Raw genomic sequence first — 24094 nt, 5'->3', positions numbered from 1 at the left:
AGGACTGGACAGAAGGCGCCAGCCTCAGGTGGCGTCTTCACCACGTGGAGGGTCTGTGTGGGGGCTACCACGGGGAGCACGTGTGAACCCCTCTCCGCTAACCTGCGCCACGAGGCTGGGGTGACTGCCGTCCACGTGCACGTGCGGCTCCTCCTCGTAAGTGGACCACTGGCCGTGAGGAGGAGGTGGAGGAGCCCGGTCCTGGGCCTTGGAGGCGGGGAAGGTGAAGTACTCCCTGGTGTAGGTCTGTGTGGGGATGGGGTAGGCCTCGGGCCGCGGCGGGGGTGTCTGCTCCTGCAAAACGCCAGCGAGGAGGAGAGTGAGCGCTGCGCAGCGTGTGCGTGGGCTCTGATCCCAGCAGTCACACAGCAGAGTGCAGACACGTGGAAACGGTTCAAGATGAGACGTGCTTCATCCGACACCGAGAGCAATGGGAACCCCTTACTCTGCCCTGACTTGTTAATTCCCCCCTGAACCTAAGAAAGGAGTCCTCGGAGCTACAGAGAACTGACAGGGGTCATCCTCGCTCAGGCCGGCTTGAGGGAGGCCTGGAGGAGGCGAGGGGAGGGTGGGCTCTGACCTCCGCGCAGAGGTTCCCCGTGGAGACGGACGTTATCTTCGCTGCAGTCCCAGGGGCGTAGGCGCCTTTCCCGCCAGGACTCGGAGGCTGATCTGTGGGGAGAGTCGGACAGAAAGGTTCCAGCACCTGGACTAGGTGCTGTCCAGTGAGTGCTGAAGACAGCCGGGGCCTGCACCTTCACGGTGCCCGCACAGAGCTGACATGCCGGGGACTCCTGCCTCCTGACCAATCAGCCCAGAGCACAGCCCACCACAGACCAGGACGGGCATGCAGTCTCACGCTGCTGCTTTTTCTTATGAACAGCCTGGACGGTGTGAGAGCCACCAGGAGACACTGTCAGGTCCTGCCTGGCGTAGCACTGAACCAGAGGCTCCCAACTCAGTCCTCGCTTCATCCCACAGCGAAGGAAGCAGAGCTGCTCCTCCGCCGGGACCCGAGGGGCCTGGCGAGGGCTGGCGTGGACTGGGAAGGCCCGGCGACGCTTACTTGCCACGTTGGGGCTGGAGCGGTGGTCGGCTCTGTTCTTTAGCAGCCGGTCGTCGCCGGGCAGCTTCCTTGGCTCGCTGTACTCTGCCCACGGCAGCGGGGGGCTCTCAGGCGAGCCGTTGGGAGCGGAATTGTTGTAGAGCTCGAAGCCTTCACTCTTTGGTCGGGGTTTTCCTGAGCCTCGGCGATCTGACACTGAAAGCAAAGCAGGCTCACAGGGCGGCCTCTGCCCGGAGCACTTTCCACGCACTCACTTTTACAGGAAGAGGAACACACACACATTCGAACTCCACAGGTAACACTCGTTTTTTTTGTGGAAGAAATATGATGGTTTTTATATAAGGATAGGATCTTTTAAAGATTTTCAAATAAAGTAACACATAACTGACATTAACGGGAAAAGGCATGCTTTCAAAGCTTATTTTCTCATAAACTTGCCTGTTTTAAGTAACAAAACCAAAGTAACAAAATCTGTTTTAAAGTAACTTTTTAAAAAACACACACACTCCCCACTTTTAAAACACTGATTCGTCTGACCACTCAGGAAGGATGAAGTCACAGACATCCTTCCATGAGCCGTTCCATCTTTACTTTTCAGTTTTGCTAGCTTCTAGCCTGGTGACCCTGATTTATTATTGGCTTAAGTTTACCCTCTTTGATTTCTAACTCGGCCTGGTTTGCTTCTTTGAAATGACTGTAAACTGAGAACTCAGCCACCAAGATGGTAATATTACGGCATGAAAGCAGTAGACAATTTGTTGAGGCGAGGAGTCCAGTCCAGCGCATGGCTTTCAGACCCTCTTTTCGTTCCAGTGAAACCGTCCACCCAGGCCAGGCGTGCGGCCATGCAGTCAGCAGGGCAGTCTGACCGAGGTGTAAGGTACGGATGACTTACAGCATTGTGTGAGTCCATGGTTTTCCCTGTGGTTTCTGTACTAACTCTTTGGTAAAGACCTAAACTGACATTTTATTCTGAGGTGCTTGACGTAGCTACAAAACCATGGTTTCCACCAACAATTACTTCTTCAGACACCTGAGCTTTTCTACACTGACAATACTGTGTCCTGTATCATGGGAAGGTGGCCGGGCTGTGAGGGGATGCAGGTCCACACCAGAATCCTGGCTCCCGCAAGGCCATTCCATCTCCTTCTCTTTAAAACTAGACACTGGACGGAGCAGGTCCTGCTCATAAGGCGCTAGCCTGTGTGAAGCGGCCAGCAAGCCTGCCTTTGACCGTCACCCACGGAGACACCCCACCCCAGGCAGTGCTTACGCCTCTGCATCATCGGGGACGGCTGGTTGAGCAGGGTGGCCAGGCCGTGATAGATGGCTCCTTGCTTTGCTACTTCCAGTGTCACCACAGAGCTTGTCCTTGTCATGAGTTCTGCTGCCCTAGGAGGAGAGCGCCGGGTCAGGAGGAGGTGCACTGCCTGCTGTCCCCAGGCGCCCGGGGTCAGAGGGCCACACTCCAGCGCGGCTGCGCGGGGTCCTCCGCCTCTGCCCCTTTGTAAGGACCTGCACACCCGCCTCCATTATCCCAGGAGGGATGCAGGAACACAGGAATCTTAGCAAGTGTTACGCATATTTTTTAAACTTCACAAAAACTGCCCAGACTAAAATACATACTTATATTTTGCCAACCATGAAATGTCATGTATACTAAGAGTTTTACTCTTAAACAGGTGAGGGTAAGGATACAGCTTTTTAGAATTATTTTGTGTCTTCCAATTCCAAAATTTAATGTGAACCATCCCTACAAATGTGAGCATTAAGCTGAAAGCAAACAGTAAACGATACCTTTCCTGAGAGAGTCCCACCAGACTCCGCCCGTCCACACTGAGGAGCTGGTCCCCCGCGGCCAGCCGCCCGTCCTGTGCGCCGAGCACCGTGTCCAGAGGGACAGCAAAGGCCGAGGGAGAAAGGGAAGTCAGTGGTGAGTACACGTCCTATTTGTCGGTTTTCAATAGCAGTTTTTAATGTTTATAATTAAAAATGCCAGTGGACTATCTCGTGTCATTTGTTAAGTATGACATGTGAAAATTCACATCATTAAAAGTTATACTAACCACATCCGCAGCACCTCCTTTTACAACGGACTTGACATAGATTCCAAGTTTGTCTTGACCAGCACCCTGAGAAAAAAGAAGGAAGAAACACTGCATTGAAAACACGGGGAAAAATGCAATGCTCACTGAAGCCAAGCAAATACAAAGCATACACACACCACTCCCAAAGTCCTGGTACTAGTTTCCACGTGAAAATTAGAGCCATAAACTATATTAGTAAGATTAACATTCAACTTGGTAACTATGAAGAAACAGGAAAGGCACCTATTTTATGTTTCCAAATGAATAAAAGTTACTCCTAAAAATCCAATCCATTAGGAATAAGTCAGCTGACAGGAGACTGAGCCCCACACGGAACTAAGGCTGGTGATGGACAGCCACAGGGCAGGGAACTAAAACCCACTCTCCGACATACACTGTCAACCATGTCACACGAGAGCAACGACCTCCGGTTGCTACCCTTCAAAGTTAAACCAGACAAACTCCTCATGGCCACGCAGAGGGCCTGATCAGGGCCGCACAGAACATGGGGTGGCTCAGTCGAGGGCCGGAGCAGGGCCGCTGAGACGCAGAACACCAGCTGCTCCCAGGCCCCCGCGTCCTGCTCGGGCAGCACGGCCAGGAGACAACTGGATTCCCGGAGCCAAGGGAGCGGCCTGCAGGAACGGCCCGCGGTGCTGGCAGCACTGGTGCACAGCCGGGCCGTTTCCCAGGCACGAACGCCCCGGGAAAGGTGTGTCATGGAAGCAGAACACAGGCCAGCATCACAGGAAGCTATGAAGACAGCGATTTCAGCAAATTCCTTCGCTGGGCCATCTTCCGACGACGCGCGACATGATTTCCACTCAAAACACCCCTTTCCCACTGGGTCACCGTGCCGGTTGGGAGAGTGCCCAGCAGGTGGCAGGGCCTCCTGCTCTCCATCTCCGTCACCGGCAGCAGCCCGCCCGCTGTGACCCAGGACACGCAGCTCCGGAGGCAGTGAGACCATCTCTCCGGGCACAGCATTCGGCGTGGGGATGCAACATGTTTCAAACTCCACGTATGCACACTGGCTGGCGGTTGAGTGCATAAACGTCCCATATAAGCTAAGACCAGTGCTCCTCCACAGCTCCGGCCCCAGGGTTCCATCTGCTCACCGCCAACACCTCTGTCCAGACGTTGACAGCGACCGGGCCCTCCCTGCAGACTTGCCCAGGCTGGAACACCCAGCTGCCCACTAGACGCCCTCCAAGTCCCGCCCCACTTCTGAGAACACGATAACCAAGTGCAACCTGGGTCCCTGCATGGTGCTTTTGCCATAAAATTAAAAACAAAGAGCATCTGAGGGTAACTCTGAGGCTACACTGTTTTATAACTACGCTTTAGACCACGTAGTACATAAATCAGAGTGAGCAGGCTCCCTATTTCAATAGCCTACAACCCTGTCACGTCTCTGAGAGGTAATGTGCCACACTACATTCTGTGGGACTTAATAAGCCAAGCTCAACATTCGGGTCAAACTGCTGTGTGACAGCCACCGGACAGCATCCTCCCGCCTGCCCTTCAGCAGGCGGAAGCCAACAATACACAGTTCAGAAAGTTCCGGCAAAGCATGGCCTCTCTCCTCCCGACAGAGCTGCCGGTCTGAGGAACGGCCCCCGGAGCGCACTCCCACAATGCTGGCACCCCCGCCCCGCGCCCCCACATCCACCACAGCCACGCTGCCGAACCCTCCCTGGAACACTGGGCTGGATCCAGACCAGGCTCCGTGTCCCCGGTTTCTGTCTACTTCACGCAAAGCCTCTTTCGGGTGTCATGGGTCTGCCCAGATGCTCTCAGCATCAGGCCGGACTCCCCTGCCGCCACCTGCCCACCCACGCCCCTTTCCCACGTCAGACAAGAGCTCCTTTGTTCCCGGCTCTGCCCTCTGCCCTCTGCCCTGCACTCCGCGCCCGCAGCTCCCGGAGCCTCGCTGTGGGTTCACCAGAAAGTGTTCAGCCTTACTTGGCACACAGCCTTGTGGTGAGGAAGCCCGAGCTGTGTGGAACGCATTAGCGGGCGAGGAAGCAGCTGCTCTAGTCATTACGTGCACCGGTACCACAGCACGGACAATACTGTAAAAAGTTGTCCACGGCATGGTCAGTGGTTGAGCATCAAACTATGAACCAGGGTTAGATTCCCAGTCGGGCACATGCCCAGGTTTCGGGCTCGATCCCTAGTGTGGGGTGTGCAGGAGGCAGCCAGTCCATGATTCTCTCATCACTGATGTCTCTTCTTTCCCTTCCTCTCTGAAATCAATAAAAAAAAACTTTTTAAAGAAAGAAAGGAAATTTATTGAAGTAATTCTATTAATTTCCCACTTAAACATACACACAATAAATTTCATGGTAATCCGACTCCTTTCCTAATTAAGAATGTTACAACGTTTTGGCGGCGTCTGAAAGCTGCTGCAGGCATTCCCGGTGGGCATGTCCCATATCACCTTCCACAAACCAAAGGGACGTGTGAGCTCCACGAGCACCGGCCATGCCGAGGGGGAAGGCCTGCAGCAGCTTTCAGACGCCGCCGAGATCCTATCAGACTGCTGCCCGTGCCGGAGCCACCAGGCCACCTGTCTGCCTGCATGTGTGTGAGCCAGTGAAAGACACGCCCGCTCTCAGACTCAGTGTGGAAAAAGCACCTAAACCAGCTCCTTCAGGCACACTCACCACATGCAGAGACCTAACGTTTGGACATAACGCGTAACATAAAACATTATAAAACTAATTCCACCGTTTCTTTTTTTTAAAAGACGGTCACAGGAACTGTCATGACCATGTTGCTTGTTCCCATGTCACAGCCAGGCTGCTCTATAGCTGCCAGCTAAGCACCCGGGCGCAGCAGTGCAGGACATGGCGCTGCTGGGCGAACAGGACCTCACCACAGCACAGCGCTTTCCGGCAAGACACACCCGATTTCCAAACCCGGGAAGAGAAACCAGTCATTACAACTGGGAACACAACACAAAAACGCACAAAGCCTGAATAATTTTAAGAATTGCTTGCCCGAAGCTATCTAAAGTGGGATTTGAAAACCTTGTTGTACTTTTAGTGCACTTATTTATAAAATGGAAAGAATAAGCTAATTCTTCATTAACAAGTCCACCTCCCTTTTTAGGAAGGACTCCTGGAACGCAGTCCCACGTCAGAAGCCCAGGAGGGACTAGGTTCTCGCCATGCCAATCTGCACCGGGGGTGGGGGCCTGGTGTGAGGGTGCCAGGCAGGTGGCGTGTCCTGCCCTGTGGTCTGCCCTGCCCTACCTCAGGCATCCAGAGCGCAGACCCCAGCACACTACCAGGCAGTGCAAGCACCTGGCCCCCATCCTTAAGAAAAGCAACTAAAACGAGATAACCAAGACTCTGTGTGTGAGCATGGTAATAAGCACACGATGCATGTTGCCCCTGCTCTTCCTTCCTTTGAAGGTGAAGGAAGGGGTCTGAGAAGCAGACTGTGAGAGGAGGGAGGACTCGGAGGTAGCGAGGGAGAAGGGGCAGAGGGAGAAGGTGAAGCAAGAAGGAAGGGAGAGGAGGCAGTCAGTTACCAAGAAAAGGTTCCCAAGTAGAACGACGAGAGGCCCAAGTGACAGCTCAGGGCTGTGCCTCACGCTTCCCTGGACCAGGGAGGAGACCCACCTATCCGATGGCCTGCTGTCCGACGGGAACCGCTCTGAGGAAAGGCCGTTCTTCTCCTCTGGGACGACCTCACAGTCCAGGCCTCTCCCTCCCACACAGCGAGACTCAAAGGGAAGGGACCCAGGCGGCCAACATTCCAGGGCGGCTCCAAGTGAGTGTGGGCGTGGGCGATGACGAACACATCACAACATCATGAAAACACGATAAGGAAAAGAGCAGCGGAGGAAGAGCAGCATGAGCTCAGCCTATTGTCTCGGAGGTGGAAATGCCCGGCCAGAACAGTGAGTGGCTGGGCGACCCAAGCACAAGGCACCTGCACTCGGCAGGTGGTCAGAGCTCTGCCCCCCTCCCCCCTCCCTCCCTCATCCATGTCCGAGCGGACCTAATAGTCAGACCGACAGTTCTGATTCATTAGCTATTCAAATTCAGACGAGGTTAAAAACACCGTCTGACCCCCTTTCCAGTAGGAATTGCCTAGTTCTAAAATGGCCGTTTCAGAACTCCTCCGTGGCACACTCCACCCGGCATGGGAGGTGCGTGGGAGGCGTGCCGACGGGCAGGCCGGAGCCTGATTCCTGTGGGCTGGGCTGTGGGCCCAGCTCTTTCATGTTGACTCTCGGCATCAATTACGAAACAGAAGACATTGCCACATCACCCTCTCCTTCTCCATGAGACCAAGGATTTGGACCAGGCAGCAGACTCCTCGGCTGGGTCCTGAAGCGGGGCTGAGGTGCACAGACCCCTGAAAGCGAGGCCGGCTGCTGGGGGCGTCACCAGGGTGAAGGCACAGTCTCCCGGGTTCTCAACTGGCCTGAGAACCAAGGGCCCCGACACACACAAGTGCCTGCGTCTCCCCGCGCTCCACACGCAGCTCCGGTGCGCCTGCGGCCGAGCGCTCACCCACGCCTTGCCGAGAGGGGTGAGGCCAGTGCGGTGGGAGGCCCTTCACGGACGGACCAGCAGCGCGGTGTCCGGGTGTGAGAGCCGGCTCTGCCTCAGTGCACTCAGCCCTTCACGCTCCTGTTCTGAGACTGACTGACCCCACATTTCCACCCACCTACCCATGAGCACCAAGACCGCGACCATGAGACAGGCAGAAACTTAACTCTTTGGTGTAACCTATTTCGCTTTTAGAACTGAAATATAAAATGTGTGTTCAGACTCATAAGCAAGTCCTGCAGGCGCCGTCACCACGCAGCCCGGGCCGCTCCCCTGGCCCAGGACAAGCCAGCAGCCCGCACACCGGCTGGAAGGTACCGGGTTCCTGACTTCACTCTGAGGCTCAGCCACGTGGCCATGCGAGGACAACAGGACAGAGAGCGGGTCCTCAGCACACGCCTTCCCGTGGGCACTTCCGTGAGGAGGCGGCTCGCCCGACAGCCCCCTCTGCTGTAAGGGCAGGACCCCACTGGGTGTTTGAGATAAATAAGTGAGACTTAAAAACTTGGACTCAGTCTATAGTCTGAAAGCAAACCAAAACTATCTGTAAGGCACTGCTCAGTTAGCTATTTATTTTTAAATAAAATAGTAAAATGTTCCAAGTACTTTTAAGATTGTCCTTTTTATATTTAAGAGAGAATGATTTTAGAGAAAGCTGAAGGTAAAACCTACCTCCTGTAGCTAACCCGGGGCCCAGGAGGCGGTGTGGCTGGAGGCACCATGTTCACATGTGACAGGGAGGGCAGGACTGATTACTTTTTCTTATACAAAAAGCACGTTAAGAGCCTGATATTTTTACGACCTTAAGGACTTGCAGCATTAAACCAAAAGCAGCTACCACCTGTGCAGTTACACTCTACGTTACATGGCTGCTCCCTGAGTGCTAATTAGCGACAGGTCTGAACATGCTGCACTGGGAGAAGCCCTTCTGTGGGAGCACAGTTCCAGCTGCCCGGGAACCCCCTCCATCCCCACCCCCCGCCCAGGACACTCACCACTGGGCCCGCTCTCCCGACAACAGAGAACCACATTCTGGTCGCGCGGACTAAATGTCTCCGTGGGAAGCTGCTCCCTTCTCTCCGCGCCAGCGGCAGCCGCCCCACGGGGCTGGCGAGACGGGCCACCGCACGCCGAACTGGACGCAGTGACACGGTGGCGTTAATCCCACGACATCCAGACTTACGTAATCAGTGGGCTCTGACTTTGCTTACTTTGTACTTCATTAAACTTTAAAAAGAGCCGGACAAACAAAAAGAATGGACTTGTTTGCCTTTTAAAAGTCCAAACAGGAAGCACAGTGCTGCCCGCCGAGGAGCTAGCAACAGCGGCTCGGAGCAGCTGCACACACCCGTCCACATCATCTGGGTTTCATAAACGGAACCGCAGTGCGCCAGGGGCGCCAGGGAGCGCACAGCAAACAATGTCCCGGCCCAGCAGCCACGCCACACGTAATGAGGAAAACACAGAGGAGGCCTGGGCCAGAGACAAAGACCGCACGGCTGACGAGGAAAACAAAACGGGGGGGGGGGGGGAGGGGGCGGCGGCACTGGCAGGGGAGAGGGCGCACAGCAGCGAGCGACACCAGGGATGGAAGCCGGCAGGCATGAGCACCCGCCAGGGCAGGGCGTCGCTGGTGTGGCGATCTGGGGCCTGAGGGGTTTGCCAGGGCTCCAGCTCCCAGCAGGGCCGCCGAGGCGTCCTGTCACCAGACCGTGCTGAGCGATTCCCTCCACAGCCTCCAGCTCTCCCCTGAGCGGAGCCACACGTCTGACTCTGCTGGTAACACGCTCCTCACTAGCCGGACAGGCACTCACAGCTCCCAAACACGTTCAGACTGAGCTCCACTCTCGTGCCGCGTGGGCGGCGCCGCCTCAGTGAGAGCCACGTCCCCAGGCCCAGGGGCAGGCTTCAGAACCGGACTCTACTTCCCCACGAAAGACACCAACATCTGCTGGAGGAGACATCGCTTCAGCACTGCCTGTGCGCACAGCACAAGGCCTCCAACGTGAGCACAGGACACAGGAGACCTCATCCTCCCACCCCCCAAGGCCCCCGCGTACCCAGAGGCACAGGCGAGGGAAAGCAGCCGGGGCTGACTCTCCCTGGCTCCCGGGGAGACCGCCCTTCCTGCCTCCCTCCTGGGGGATGAGTGTGAAGGCCTTCCTGGTAGCTCAGGAGCGTCAGGCCGCGGGAGAGGAGCAGGCGCAGGGCGGGGGAGGTGGCTGCCACAGGTGGGCAAACTGCAGGTGGAGGCAATTGCCTCATCGTGGGTTTGGTGAGGGCTGAGAAGCTGCCTTCCCATGCAGACGGGCACAGCTGGCACAGCTGGCATGGACTCAGCCTACACCCCGGCCAGTAATGCTCGCTGGTCTTCGGCCCTGCATTCCTGGGCCAGGCCTCCAGGCAGACCTCTGGTGGGGCCTCACCCTGCCACTCCCCTCCCTTGTTGCTCCACCTGCCACCACGGTGAGTGAATGAACCTGTGACCCTGAGTGGGCACCGTCCTAACTGCCCACTGATGCCCACAGCCAGTGGGACAGGAGAACCAGCGAGGAGAGGCAGGAGTGCCCAAGGGGGCCGCTTGCAGGCTATGCCCGTGCTTCCTGCCTCGGACACGGGGCACAGGCAGCTCGGGGCCGGCACCTACATCCGAGGGGATGTGTGGGGACTTGGACGTTTCCTACGGAAAACTGGGCTCTGAGCTGGGAACGACGGGCGGTCGATGGCAGCCTCCACACCACTCCTGGCGGACATTTCCAACATCAGGTGGCGAGCACTGAAGTAAGTTTATAACGTGGATGACAGAATGCAGGGAGGTGAAACTCTTCCTGTGTCTGAGGGAGGTGGGATTTTTTATCCCAGTCGACTTTCCCTTTAAAAGGGACATTTGATTCAGCTGCTAAGCAAAGAGCCCAGCGGTCCTTGGCTGAGACCATTGGTCCAAGTCTCTGAGCTGTGGTCCGTGATACCCCGTGGCCTGGGACTAAGCCGTGGCAGGCCCGCCGGGGGAAGCAGGTCCGGCCTGAGCATTGCCCCCGATGGGGACCCCGTAACTCAGTGCTTCAGGCCAGATGGCAGTTCCCAGCCGATTCCAACCCGAATGCCACTTGGTGCAGATGCTTCTCTTTCATCCTACACCCACCGCCCACACGGTCCCTGGCGTGTCAGCTTCAGCTTCACATGCCCCTCCCCTCTTCTTCTAGAAGCCCCACTTCTCTGTGCCCCCGAGACCAAGTGCACGCTCCTCAGCCCGTCCGTCGCGTTCATGAAGCACTGCTCTCCTTCCTCGGCTCCCTGCAGTGCTGGCTCCGCCCCCCCAGCACGCAGCCGCCTCTGTCCTCGCTCCTCACACCCCAGTCGTGTTCGCTCAGACTCCAGGGCTGCGGGAACGCCACCTCCCGAGAATGGTGGCCAAGAGGATGGGTGGTCCCCAGACCTTGCACCCCAGCCCGGGTGGCGGGTGCCCGATCCGTGACTGAGCAGCAGCTCTCCCGAGCCTCTGCCCTGCCCGTGCCCTCTCCAAGGACCTGCTCGACCTCCAGGCGCACGGGCTCTGGCTCCTCTTTCCGAAGGGAGACCACCCCTCAGCTGGAGGCTCCAAGCACAGTGGATCCAGCACAGAGGGGGCAGCACCCCACGCCATCTGCTTCGCCCTCCCCCTCATGCGGCTGGCCTGCCTACCTTTGCCGCGACGATGCTGAGGCCCATTCCGTTCTGCTTCTTCAGGGTCACGGTGATGATCTCGGGCTCTTTCCGCAGGGGCTGAGCCTGAAGGGTGAACACGGTTTGTTTCAGGGTGACTCGGGTGGTGGCACACGATGCCCTGTACGGATCTTGTTATGAGAAACCCACACCTGACACTGTGTTCACGCTGCCCAATGTCCCACCAATCAATTACAGCTGAGGGTATAGAAATTCTCGTTTTTTAAAAAGCACCATTTGTTTACAGACACGGCCTGGAATAAAAACTTTACATGTAAGTCGTGGGTTTAAATCTTACATAAGGTTTTTAAGTGAAATTGGTGTTTAAAGGTGATTTTACGATGTTCCCTGTAAGCAAGGAAGGAATCCACAGCCCCTTCTCGTCCTTCCCCACCACCTCCGCCTGGGGACTTGCCAGTTCCGTGTTCTCGCGCAGAAGGTGGCTTTCGTAGTCGGCGCCCTCGAAGTGGATGGTCCAGGTGCCCGGGGAGCGTACGTGAGGGACCAGCCTGCAGAAGCCTGGGGGAGAGAAGCAAATGGCAGGACTGAAAGGCACAGCAAGCCAGACACACCGTAACCCTCAGGCATCAAGTGACGATATCCGTGTTCCTGTCTATACCTTTGCACGCGCACTGCAGGAGGGAGGACAGGCTGCAGGGGGTGGGAGGGGGGTGAGCTGTGGGTGGTGCTGCACGAACAGCAGGTTCGGGACTCCAGGCCGACAGGAGAGGGAGAGCCAGAAACCAGCCAGACATGAAGTGTGGAGGCGGGAGGGATGGGAACTGGGCAAGAAGCCGGGCCTCGGCTGCTGCCCCGTCACACCTGTGTGTGCTGCGGGACGGGGTGAGGGTGTGGTTCCACGTGAGGTGGGTGCGGCAGAGGGACACGGCCCTCCCGCCGGCGTCATCCGCACTCCCACTGCCCGGCTTCCTCAGAGGAGCACCGGGGCCTGGGCCTCTTCCCCCTCCACAGGCCACACGCCAGCTCCCCACACTCCTGGGGGGCCACAGCCCTTATGGCATTCCCAGAGGCAGCTGGGCCAATGTTTTAAACTGCCGCAGTCTGAGGACGTGAACCTCGATGTGGTGAATGAAGCGGTCACTGGAGTCAAACCCCACACTCTGAACCCAAGTCCAAGTGTACACAGAGCCCGGGTCTCCTGGTCCTTCTGCTTAGCCCTCCAGCCTGGGTCTGCTCTGTCCTCATCTGAGCTCCATGTTACAGGAGAGCAGCAGACCAGGCGGAGCCCATCTGAGTAAAAGCTCCTGCCTCCGGTGTAACCGAGCCCTTGCACCCACACATGTGGGAGGACACGTGAAAGATGCAGTGACTCGGGGAGCTGAGCTGCACTGAGAGACGGCAGAGCGGGGCCTCAGCACAGACCACATGCCAGCCCGGCACTGAGGGAAGGGCAGCCGCCAGCACTTAAGAGACGCGTGGGCCGCAGTTCCCAGGGCTCCTAACTGCTATCCACACACCCACTCCATGAGAGAAACTGGAGGGAAAGGGCTGGGACCAGCTCCGCTGGCACTGCCGTCACAGTTGGCTCCGAGGCCGTATCCAGCACCTGCCCGTCCACACCGGGAGCAGGAGAAGGAAAGGCCCTCGTGCCGCCCAGTGAGCAGCCAGTGGTCGCAGGAGGGGTGCAGACCCCCCACGGCACTGTGTGTCTGCACATAAGGGACCCGTGTCACGGGGAAACACTTCCCTCCGAGTCCCCGGAACAGTGCATTTGTCGGAAGCACCCACACGAGCGGAGCACACAGAGACACAGACTCGGGCGGGGTCCGACTTCAGACTCCGCAGCAACACCTACCCCGCTGGCACAGGGGGTCCAGGAACTCCTGCAGGCCGCTGGGCAGGTTCCTGACGACGTCGCAGGAGTAGCCGTCCTCCGGCAGCAGGAAGGGCAACTGCAGGTCAGGGTCCTCCTCCAGCTGCACCTCCCGCCCGTCGCTGCGCGCCAGCTCGTCAGCCGTGTTCTCGGCCATAGCCACGACGTTCTCTATCAGGTCCTGGGCAGAGAAATGCAAATCCGGACGATATGCTACGTGACTGGAGCAGCTGAGCAGCAATGATTCACATGGGTCTGCTCAGGCCACCGGGGCAACAACATGACAACAGGTTCAATCAGCCTGCGAACCAGCAAAACACCAGCAAAGCACACACTGACGTAAATGAACCAAGATACTAATTATTAACTTCAAATAACGTGCAGCTTAAAAGAGAAGAAACTGTTCAATCACGAGAAAATGGGCTTGTGGTGAATGAAGGACCAGGAGAGCCGGGCTCTCTGTCCACAGGGATTTGGGTTCAGAGAGTGTGGGGTTTGACTCCAGTGACCACTTCATTCACATCGAGGTTTATGTCTTCCCTCTTTTCGAAAGTAATCAATTCTTCCTCGGACAATTCTTCAACAGCCAATAGGAACAGCCCTATTTTTGTAGAATGCTCAATGACATGGGCAAGAGCTCACTCAATGCCTCTGGGGCATGAACTCCGCACGGGAGGTTGGAGACTGTCTCAGGCTACCACCGCACCTCTCGTGCTCAGGTGCCTGCGGACGTCCCATGTTGCACACAGCCAGCGTGGCAGCCCCAGGCAGAAACCAACGGCAGCACGCCTGCCTCCAGGCGGTTCCACTGAGCAGTAGGACCAGCAACCAGGTGCCCTGCACCCCACCCTGCCGGCCTCCCCATGATTTTCCAAGAACCGAGCCAGGGTTAAAACCCGTTCTACTTAAATGCTTATGAAACTTCTACTTCTTACACCGAACCCGAACTCATACCCCAACAGAAGACTGACCGTGGAGATTGGTCAAGTGACTAAGCTTGTTTTTAAAGTGAAAGGAAACTGCTAATCAGTTTTCCTTGCTTTCACCCCTACGCCCTGTGTGCGCGTGTCCACGTGGGGCGGGCGTTGTGCTTACCGTGGGGATGAAGGGCTCATCGGGTGCGCAGTGGTAGTTCTGCAGCAAGGCTTGCAGCTGCAGGGAGTTCAGCTTGAAGCAGGTGCTGTTTATGTTGGAAACGTCCTCGGATGCGTACTTGTCCATCGTCAGCAAGGTGGTGGCCTGTGAGGGAATGGGGCCTGTGACGCCGCGCCTTTCACTGTCCCCGTACGTGAGGCACAGCTGCGGCCGCGGCGAACTGGTTCCGGGACACCGTTCCCATCACTGACGGGCCCAGGAGCTGAAGGGAAAGGCGGCCTCAGGAAGGTGGCCGAGGGCCTCACGGTACTGACAGAGGCGCACAATCAACTCCAGTTATAGCCGCAGAGCACGTGCAAGTTCTCCTAGGAACTTCAACCACGTCCATAACCACTCGGGTGGCTGGTGCCGGGACCGAGAGCCAGCTCGCCGAGAGGCTCAGCTGCCCCAGAGCAGGTGGCGGAGCCTCTGCCCATGCCCACTCCTCAGAACAGAGGAAGAAGCTGAGAAAAGGAATACAACACGACATGCTGCAGCAACAGCAGCCGCTGCCTGGTTCTGAGGCTGAGACACGCGCATCCCCAGCTGCCCACCACGGCTCTCGCCTCACCACTGGACTCCGGGCCGCACGCCTGAGGACACTCGGGTGAGGGCCTCAGTTCCCGCCCGTGACTCAGGGATGGGTCCGCCCTTCCTCTCACCTGTGTCTAGTCCTGTACAGCGATATTTCCTTTCCTTCTCTTTGTCTTTGTGAATCTACTACACAGTTTCTGCTCTGTGGTTTCTGGTTCTGTGTTCTTAGGAGCTAACTACTGTCCATTATTAAGTAACATTTCTCTCAGCATGGAGAATAAAATAAACACGCCTCGCTGACCTCAATACAAAGACCCTGAAGGACAGTCACCTGCTGGCCCCCACCTGCCATGGGCGCAGTGCACTCCCCTACTCCCCGAGTCCTCTGGTGAAGCCTACCCCGGCACCTCAGAAAGAGGCCTGGGCGGCGGAACCTTGGAGGAATCGCCAAGGGGAAACACGGCTAGCACCTCCTGGCTGTCCTCAGAAAGGGGACATGCGCACACAGACATGCGCATAGGGAAGGCCCCGTGGAGAGAACAGACCCAGGCCCCCAGATGGCCAGCAGCCAGCCTAGAGGCTGAGGCAGACGTACCCGCCGGCCCCGAGGATACAGCCGATCTCCGCAGCTGCCCCAGCACACAGCCCTGTTAGTGACCCAGGAAACACTCCAGGGTCTCTGGACCCACCCCAGCAAAGCCTCAGCGGGACAGAGTTCTGGAGTCCGCGCCCTCACCCGGATGGCATCAGAGGCATGGCGACACGCTCGTCCGGGGGTAGGGGGGCACCCACCTGCACGATTCTGCTAAGGTGACAGTCGGCGGCCAGCTCCAGCCCCTGCTTCTCCGCCCACGCCTCCACGTGGCCCAGCTGCTGGCGGATGATGGCGCCCCAGTAGTGCGAGCACAGCCCGGACTCGGGGTCAGTGACCAGCCTGTTGAACAGCCACATGTTGATGAAATGGAAGAGCTGGGAGAAGAGCTGGATGGTGAGGGCCGCGTTGACCCGGCAGCGCCGCAGCAGCGCCATCGCCCCCGAGAGCGTGTGCAGGACGTCGTCTGCAGAGACAGGGCGAGGGGCACCGGTCACTCACGAGTCTTGAATTGGCAGTAAATTTAGTCAAAGTCACAGCATACCTGCCAGAGCACTCTGAAAATGCCAGTCGTCCAGAGAGCAAGGAGTGAAGTGTTTTAAACACTTACAGGCATTAACTGTACTTACTGAACACTGGGTTCACCCCAGGCTTCCTGAGAAAGCACAACCAGCACGAAACACCCAAAGAACTCTCTTAAACAACACTCACTGCTGGTGGTAGTTAAAACTTGTTGCTTTAACAAGAATGCCAAATCCAATACCTTGTTTATTTTCACAATGCCCCCCTCTTACAAATATAAAATATTAAGATGAAGTTAAACAAGAGGGAGAGAGGGAGGGAGGGCGGGCAGAGAGGAAGGGATGGAGGGAAAGGGGAGGGACGGGTGGACGAGGGGAGAGGCAGGGAGGGAGGGAGGGATGGGAATGGGAGGAGGAGGGAGGGGGTGACTGTCCTGACCTATCTTTGGCCTCTGCAGACTGTTCTCCTCGGGGTCGTCCAGGAAGGCCGGCATGTAGTTGTTCAGCTCTGCCTGCAGACAGTGGACCAGGAACCTGAAAACACGCAGTGTCTTGATGTCAGCATGAGGAGCTGCTATCAGACACGGCACATGCGGAACCACCTGCACTGCTCAGAAATACTTCATTAAAAATATAACAGCTTCCCTCTCAGGGTTCAAGAAACACAGCTCACTGAATTCAATTTATTAAGTAAACACATTTTGCATAGTTATTTATGCTTCTTGATGTTATTCAAACAAGGCAAATAAGAACCTTTAAAATTAGTTTTGAAGATTTAAGCAAACATAACATGACTTAAGAAGGGCCCCTTACTTAAAGGCCATCTGCACCAGGTGCGCCAGCACGTCCTGGGCGTCCAGTGTGATCCGGCTCAGGTCCCGGTCCTGCTTGATGAAGTTGAGGAGCTCAGATGCGTTGGCCATCCAGAATGCAAGCGCCCCTGCGATGTTCTTCTGTTTCTGAGGGCAGAACACATCCCTGAGCCGCCACAGGACCGACAGCAACAACAACCACCAAGGATGCTCCTGAAAGCTGCCGAGGATAGACCAGTACCTTCCCGTCCCACCAGCGCACTGCCACAGATACCAGATACTCGCCAAAGAATTTGGGTCCACGCCCAGCAGTGGGAACCAGTCACCACTGCGCTTCCTGGGCTCACAGAGACACCTGGGTCTAATTGGCTACCGTTTATGAATCAATGGAGAAATGGGATATCGAGGAATCCAGTGCCAAATCAGAGGTTGTGCATTATCTGGTAATCTGCGCATACACACACGTGTCCATGGTTACCCACAGCCACCTGGATACTCGTGGTCACTGGCTTGGCCGCCAAGCAACCCAGTATCCAGTACTGATCTATCTATCGCATCCTCTCCGACCACATGTGCAGGCCAGGCAACCTCAGGTGAGATCCAAAGGATAGGGACCAAGGATGGACGACGAGAAGGAACAGAACTGTTGTCATTTCATATCCACACGGAAGTGCATTAAGCAGAAGTTATGAAATGCTGGTAAAGGCTGCACAGTCAAAAGGGGTTTAGTACTGCGTGTTTCAGCTGCCGGATGAGTGTTATGGACGCTCGGTCCAGTCTGAGCACTGTGTTGACATGGAAGCAGCATGAGAAACTCAGCTAAGCCAACAGAGCCAGGCTCAGTCCCACAGTAGGTCCTACCTGTTCAACCTGGTCTACTTCCTGGAGAAAAACAGACGAGGGGATCAAGCAGAACAAGAGAAAGAAACTTGTAAACAATCATGATAGTTTAAAAAAATCAAAACACTAAAATGAAGGCATGACACTGAGCTATGTTCTCCCCAGGTTACCGATCCATTCCCTGCCCTGACGCAGCTCCGAGGGACGTAGCACAGAGGCGTTCTGTGCGCCTGACTCTGGCTGGGTGATACTAAGTGAGTCGGTAAGAAGAGACAGTGAACCCACTACACCCCTGACCTGAGGTCTTAGTGACACCGGGAGCTGGGGGCTTAAAGGTCTGTCTGTGAAAGGAGTCTCTTCCCCCGTTAATTAGGAAGAAAAAAAGAGACAGCAAAGACCAACAGAAACAATAAATATAAATACTGAACACCTTGAGAATATGAAGACATATAAAAACTTAAATCTAAAAAGTGAATAAACTGGTTTTTGAACTTGGGTTTTTACAAATTAAAAATTTTTAATTATTCACTACCATACTTTGTTTCTACAACATTAAGACTCCTCCAATCATACTCTAAACCTGCATCTGAAAGCACAGACGGTGATCCCAGTGAAGTTCAAATTCAATAAGGAAAGTCTATCAGAGTCGTGATGGCAAGAGTCGCCTAACTTGAGACAGGGTTTACAAACGCAAACACGGTGGCAGACAGACAGTGGCTGAGTGACAACTAGACAGGAAATCACATTTGTCTATAAAATAATAGGAGTGCCAAAACCGGTTTGGCTCAGTGGATAGAGCGTCAGCCTGCAGACTGAAGGGTCCCGGTTTTGATTCCCAGTCAGGGAACATGCCTGGGTTGCAGGCTCGATTCCCAGTAGGGGATATGCAGAGGGCCACCGAGCCATGATTCTCATCATTGATGTTTCTATCTCTCTCTCTCACTTTCTCCCTGAAATCAATAAAAATGTATTTTAAAAAAATAAAAGGATGAGTTTGCCTCAAACCTTCCCAACAGGAGATAACCACCTAGCCATCTAGGTGGGTTATGAGAGCCGAGCAACAGAACAGCCACACGACTCTGAAACATGTTTGCAAATCTCTCAGTGTACTTAGCCCATCTCCTCTGCTACAGAGAGCATCACCCGCCAAGAGGACACCTGGCTCCGGCCTTTGGTGGAGCCGGCTCAGGGCGGAGCCTGCGCCGCGTGTCCCTGTGAGAAAGGCCAGGCTGCCACCACTCTGACAGCCAGCGACACCCTGACAACCGACACGTGGGCCGGAAGCTCGGGGCATTCACCGCAGCGTCATGGAGGCTCGGCAAGAGCGAGTGCCCCTAACGGCACCAAAGACTCAGAGGTGGGTAGCCAGGGCCGGAGGAAGGGAAAGGAGACCCCTCAGGGGCTGGGCTGGAGTGAGGGAATGTTCCGGACCAGGCAGAGCTGGTGGCTCTCAGCGCTGGGAATGTGCTAAATGCTACTGAGTTTTCACTTTAAAATGGTTAACGAACTTCATCTCAATACATTATTACTACTTTCAATTCTAAGAAACCCACATCAATCCTCAATGCTTTCTCACAACTATTATTCTATTTTTCATGATAATTATGTGACCATGTACAATTTGCCTTCCCTTATTCTCAAGTTTGTGGGGAAGAAATTGAAAAGACTTTACATTTCTTTTCAACTTTTAAAGCTATACAGTTTCAATACAACATATATAACTTTCATTTTAGGAAAAATTCTTAAGATAAAGTCAACATGAAGCCCAGTCTGAGACGTGAGAGAACTGGCTTACCTGGATCACGCCGTCCATCATGCTCACCATCTTGTTGACGAGGGCGACCACCTTGTGGGTGCGCTCGGGGGGGCTGACCTCCGGTCTGTATTGGCTCGACAATACATACCGGCAGGCCATATAGAGCACGTAGGTGGGGGACAACTTGAAGTGGACGGTGGAGCTGTTCGTGTAATTTATAACAGCAGACAGAAAGGAATCCTCAGCTGTGACGGCATTTCCGAAAGGAGAACCAAAGAAAGAAACGTGAGCATCAGAGGGAGGAAAATGGACAGGACAAGCTCACTGAGGGGACGTGACAGCACTCACCGCTCTCCCTGAACTCAATGGTCGCGGGCAGCACCAGCTCCGGCCCCAGAGCATCCTGCGTCCTGCAAGAAGAATGGGCCTCTTAACACCAGGTCACGGAGCCAGTGACACCCGACAGCCTATGGAACTCTGAACCTTTAAAAGCCTCTGCGCATAAGGAGGCCGCCGCCTCCTTTCCACGTGTGACCTAAGAAAATATTCAAATGAGCAAACTGACAGCTGTCACGACCCCCTCGGCACAGGCCAGCCCCTTCAGGGGACAGCAGAGCCACCCTGACTCCATTATTCACGAGGCTTCACGCCTGCGCAGAGCCCAGGCCGGTAGGCACCTGCTGTGGCGATGGCTCGGGTGACGGAGGAGACACTGCTGGGACAGACCATCTGAGCAGCCTGAGCTCCTCAGGAAAGGGAGGACGCCCCAGGCCCACGTGGCCTTGCCCTCCAGCCGAGGTCAGACAGGAGGCCGCAGAGCCCTGCAGCCGTGCAGTCAGCGTTCTCGACGCTCAGCGATGCATGCCTCCGAACACACCCTGACACTCACATTTCTTCTCAAAGTCACACAATCCGAGGCACTTTCATCACTTAGCTGATGCTACAGAAATAAGGAACTGCCGAAAACATAAACTAAGAGGACCTATAACTTGGGAACATTCCTAATAGCTAGCATTGTGTTGGTGTTTATATATTTCTAGGTATTCAAGACCAAATTGACTCAAAGGTCAGGTCCTTTGTATTAGAGCTCTTCAGCCTGTGGGACGCCTGCCCCCTGACAGGCTACAAGGTGGGCACTGTCATATGAAGTTCTTCTTTCAGTTACAAACAGAATATATACCCGTGGGTGTGTGTCCACCGGGCATATGTAAACACGTGATAGTGTGTTGTACACTCATCAAAAAGCAGTTGAAAGCCATTAATAAGCAAAGACTTTTTTAAATGTGTAAGATAAATGTGCTTTGCCTTTCTGCAAAGTTAACTGAAAACTAAATAGTGGGGATTAGAAGGACTTACGCTGAAATGAAACCATGTTTTTAAATATTGGCTTAAACCAAACTGAGGTCAGGATGGATTCAGCCACATTTTGGTCTGAGACTCTCGGACAACGGTACGAGCTGGGCAGAGGTGAGTGTTTGAAGTCATGGGCATGTCTCCTCATAAGTTAGTTCCAACAATAAAGATCCTCAACAATGACAGAAACCAGCACCATGATGACCACAGGCCCCCAGCTACTGGCTGACACTGAAGCCACCGCCCACAGCCAGGCTCCTGTCCTCCACCCTCTCCTCCCCGCTGGCCTCCCTCCACCCCCCAGCACCCAGGGCAAGGGGGAGAAACACATGTGAGTGAGCCCCATAAGGACAGTTGCACCGGTAAACCAAAAGCATCTTCGTCACATTATATGCTTCATAGTTTATGCCGCCTGTGACTTAATAACTTATGTGAATATATACACAATGTAAATTAAGTGTTCTATATTAATAAGTCTTTCTCACATTGCCCTATTGATGGACATCTAAAATTGCAGGTAAGTAGTTATTTTCATTCAATGTCCATAAATGGCCCTGGGTAAACTTTACAAATTATTTGTTTCATCAATTTAACAAATCTAGCAAAAATAGAGAATTTAAATTCTCATCGAAAAATAAAGTGTCAGTGATAATTTAGTCAATCCCTCATTTGGAAAGATTTTTCTTTGACTAAAATTAGTGTTTTAAACATGTGCATTAAAGCAGCTTAGATTTTTATAAACGCATCAATTGAGCACTGCTATACCAACACTGCACATGAGAAACACAAGACTGGAAATGGTAACCTCCTGTTTCTATCACTGTCTTAATGTCAACACACATCATAGTTCAGAGAAAGCTTTTAATCAGTATTTTCCAAAGCAAAATAATCTGACCTTGAAAAAGGTCACTTACTCTGTATGTCCACAGGATAAGATAATGTGTGATATATAATTAACCATCATCTGGCTGTTTTAACACTATTATCTTACTACCTTCCCTTTATTAACTATGGAGGCTTCCTAGCTGTGCATATCCTAAGAGCATTATGGTAATCCATCATCCCTCTCTCACTCTGGATTCACTCACTCAAATACTTATAGGCTCAGGACTGTGATACGTGCCTCTTGATCACCTTGTGAATAAATAGAGGTATTCTTACAATACAAACATGCCACTCTACCCATCTTATTCCAGACTACACCACCAAAACAAGCACAGACACAAAAGCAGATGACTACTATCACGTCTAAAAAGCAAAGCCTGCAAACCAAATTAAGCACCAAAAGCCCAGATCACAACCCAGGTGCAGATCTGAGTTCCACATGAATCTGCATGTGTAGCTCCTGTGATGGGCACAGAAACCTCATGACTACAGTGTCCTCTGCTGGAGGACGGGGAAGGGACGGCCTGGGCCTGTGGTCTGTCACTGCGTGGGTGAGTGACCGCCAGCCTCAGCTACTGGACTGAGAGGGAGCAGTCACAATGGCGCCCTGAAACCCTGACTGGCACCCAGAGACGAGGGCGCCCCAGCGGGGCTGCTGCTGTGAGCGCAGAGCCGAGAGCCCGACACACTGGGTACAACAGCTGTGGGTCAGACCCCCGCCCCGGATGCACCGCCTGCTCGTTAACCGCACGCTGGAGGCACTGCCATGCCAACCATTTGAGAGAGGCCAGACAGTGAAACTCAGGTTACAAAGGGGACGTGGCATCTCAAAGCTGTGTGAGGAAGGAAGTAACAGAGGCAGCGCTCTGTTCAAAGCACTGGCAGGACCAAATCTAGCTCCTCCAGGTCTCGGCAGAGACCACCCCACAGAGCGGAGCAGGAGGAAGTGGCCGAGCGCCTAGGCTAAAGCTCCTGCGATGCCACTCCTGCGACATCACCTTGTCTTCCCACCGACAGAGGACTCTGTGCTGTAGGCATCTTTGCAGTTCTCCACATTTCCCGTAAATGAGAGTATACTACTTTATATAAAAAATTACTTTTTCTGTTTTAAACACACAGGAATCTCTCTAAAAACCGGAGAAATGGTGAGTTTCATGTAAATACAGAAATCATCCAATATTCAAGTCCTATCTCTATAGTCTCCCGTGGTTCAGAGTAGCACACTTAACACAGAAACACATAAGCCAGCAGGCGTCCCTCTGGCCTGGACACAGCGGCCAGGACACACGGCGGAAGCACTGCCCCAGGCGACAACACGACTCCTGACAATGTCGGCTCCACCTCCGAGATGTGGTAAGCTACCCGCCCGCTGGGCAACGTCCCTCCTTCCACAATGGAAGCGACCGTCTCACCTGCTCTCCTGCCAGCGGTACTCCGGCTGCTGCTCCACGCGGACCATCGGCTTCACCATCCCCCGCTCGGCTGTGCTGCAGGCAGACGACACCCTGTCACTGTCCAGTCGCGTGGAGCTCTGGCCAAGGGAAACACGGCGCTGATCAGCACCACACGCCGCCTCAGACCAGCCTGCAGGTGTGGGCGTGGTGAGCTGCCAAGCAAGAGAGCCGCCAGCGTGCCAGGAGCCCAGCCAGAATCCCAGGGCATTCCACGCCCCTGAAGACTAATGAGCCACAGCCACGCCCTCCAAAGCCAGCAGCTGGCTCCACGCCTCACACACACAGACGTGGTCCCAAGTTCTCCCGGAGCATAGTAACAACGGGGCTTTGTTCCAAGAAGTATCTGAGATCAGGACAGTGCTGACGGATACGGACAACATGGAGAGTTAGGTCCTTCTGTGGTTTGTTAGTTTTAAGAAAGGATCTTAAAATCTGCTCATTGTAGCTCAACACCTAATAAAGAATTGCATACAGAAACTGGAGTTTCCTATCCTTAATCACCACGGGGGAAGCATGTACAGCAACCAATGCCGTGCGTTTAACCTTCCACCCAGTGCCCACTCCTAACCAACCCACAGGCACACAGGCGAGTCCCCCGTTAGGAAACAGTGGCTTCCAAGGAGAACGCCTGCAGCAAAGCTTCCCGGTCAAGTTCTCACTCTACGGCAGGAGCTGAGCAGACGGTAAACATCACCTTGTCTTCCCACCGACAGAGGACTCTGTGCTGTAGGCATCTTTGCAGTTCTCCACATTTCCCGTAAATGAGAGTATACTACTTTATATAAAAAATTACTTTTTCTGTCATGTTATAAACATCTGATATTTTTAAGTTACAAAGTCCTATGCCTGTATAACATTTTGTTGTCTATTAATCAAAATCCATTAAACCAAACCTTTTTTTATGTTGTTTAAAATGCTCATCAGTATAGGGTGCCATGACAACTGAGTCTGTA

The 24094-nt window shown here is 54.4% G+C and overlaps 1 protein-coding gene across 24 annotated transcripts in view; it reads right to left on the bottom strand.

The window, feature by feature from the left end:
- Window positions 1–24094, bottom strand: part of AFDN (afadin, adherens junction formation factor) — a 93353-nt gene that overhangs the window by 15985 nt on the left and 53274 nt on the right. For 16 of the 24 annotated variants that reach the window (XM_084890918.1, XM_084890928.1, XM_084890936.1 and 13 more), the window contains 17 exons: window positions 23100–23218; window positions 19798–19859; window positions 19489–19694; window positions 17715–17735; window positions 16855–17000; window positions 16481–16575; window positions 15721–15986; window positions 14356–14499; window positions 13243–13441; window positions 11842–11945; window positions 11406–11492; window positions 3133–3198; window positions 2864–2937; window positions 2340–2458; window positions 1067–1261; window positions 581–672; window positions 103–294 (listed from right to left, as the gene is read on the bottom strand). In XM_084890918.1, coding sequence (XP_084747044.1) covers window positions 103–294; window positions 581–672; window positions 1067–1261; window positions 2340–2458; window positions 2864–2937; window positions 3133–3198; window positions 11406–11492; window positions 11842–11945; window positions 13243–13441; window positions 14356–14499; window positions 15721–15986; window positions 16481–16575; window positions 16855–17000; window positions 17715–17735; window positions 19489–19694; window positions 19798–19859; window positions 23100–23218 — 2187 coding nt within the window. The remainder of the gene's footprint in view (window positions 1–102; window positions 295–580; window positions 673–1066; window positions 1262–2339; window positions 2459–2863; window positions 2938–3132; window positions 3199–11405; window positions 11493–11841; window positions 11946–13242; window positions 13442–14355; window positions 14500–15720; window positions 15987–16480; window positions 16576–16854; window positions 17001–17714; window positions 17736–19488; window positions 19695–19797; window positions 19860–23099; window positions 23219–24094) is intronic. The other 8 variants (XM_084890938.1, XM_084890920.1, XM_084890922.1 and 5 more) reach the window with 1 other exon arrangement.

Source organism: Pipistrellus hanaki (assembly GCF_964339955.1).
Source record: "Pipistrellus hanaki genome assembly, chromosome: 7".
Taxonomy (NCBI): Eukaryota; Metazoa; Chordata; class Mammalia; order Chiroptera; family Vespertilionidae; genus Pipistrellus; species Pipistrellus hanaki.
This window is presented reverse-complemented; position numbering and strand designations above follow the sequence as displayed.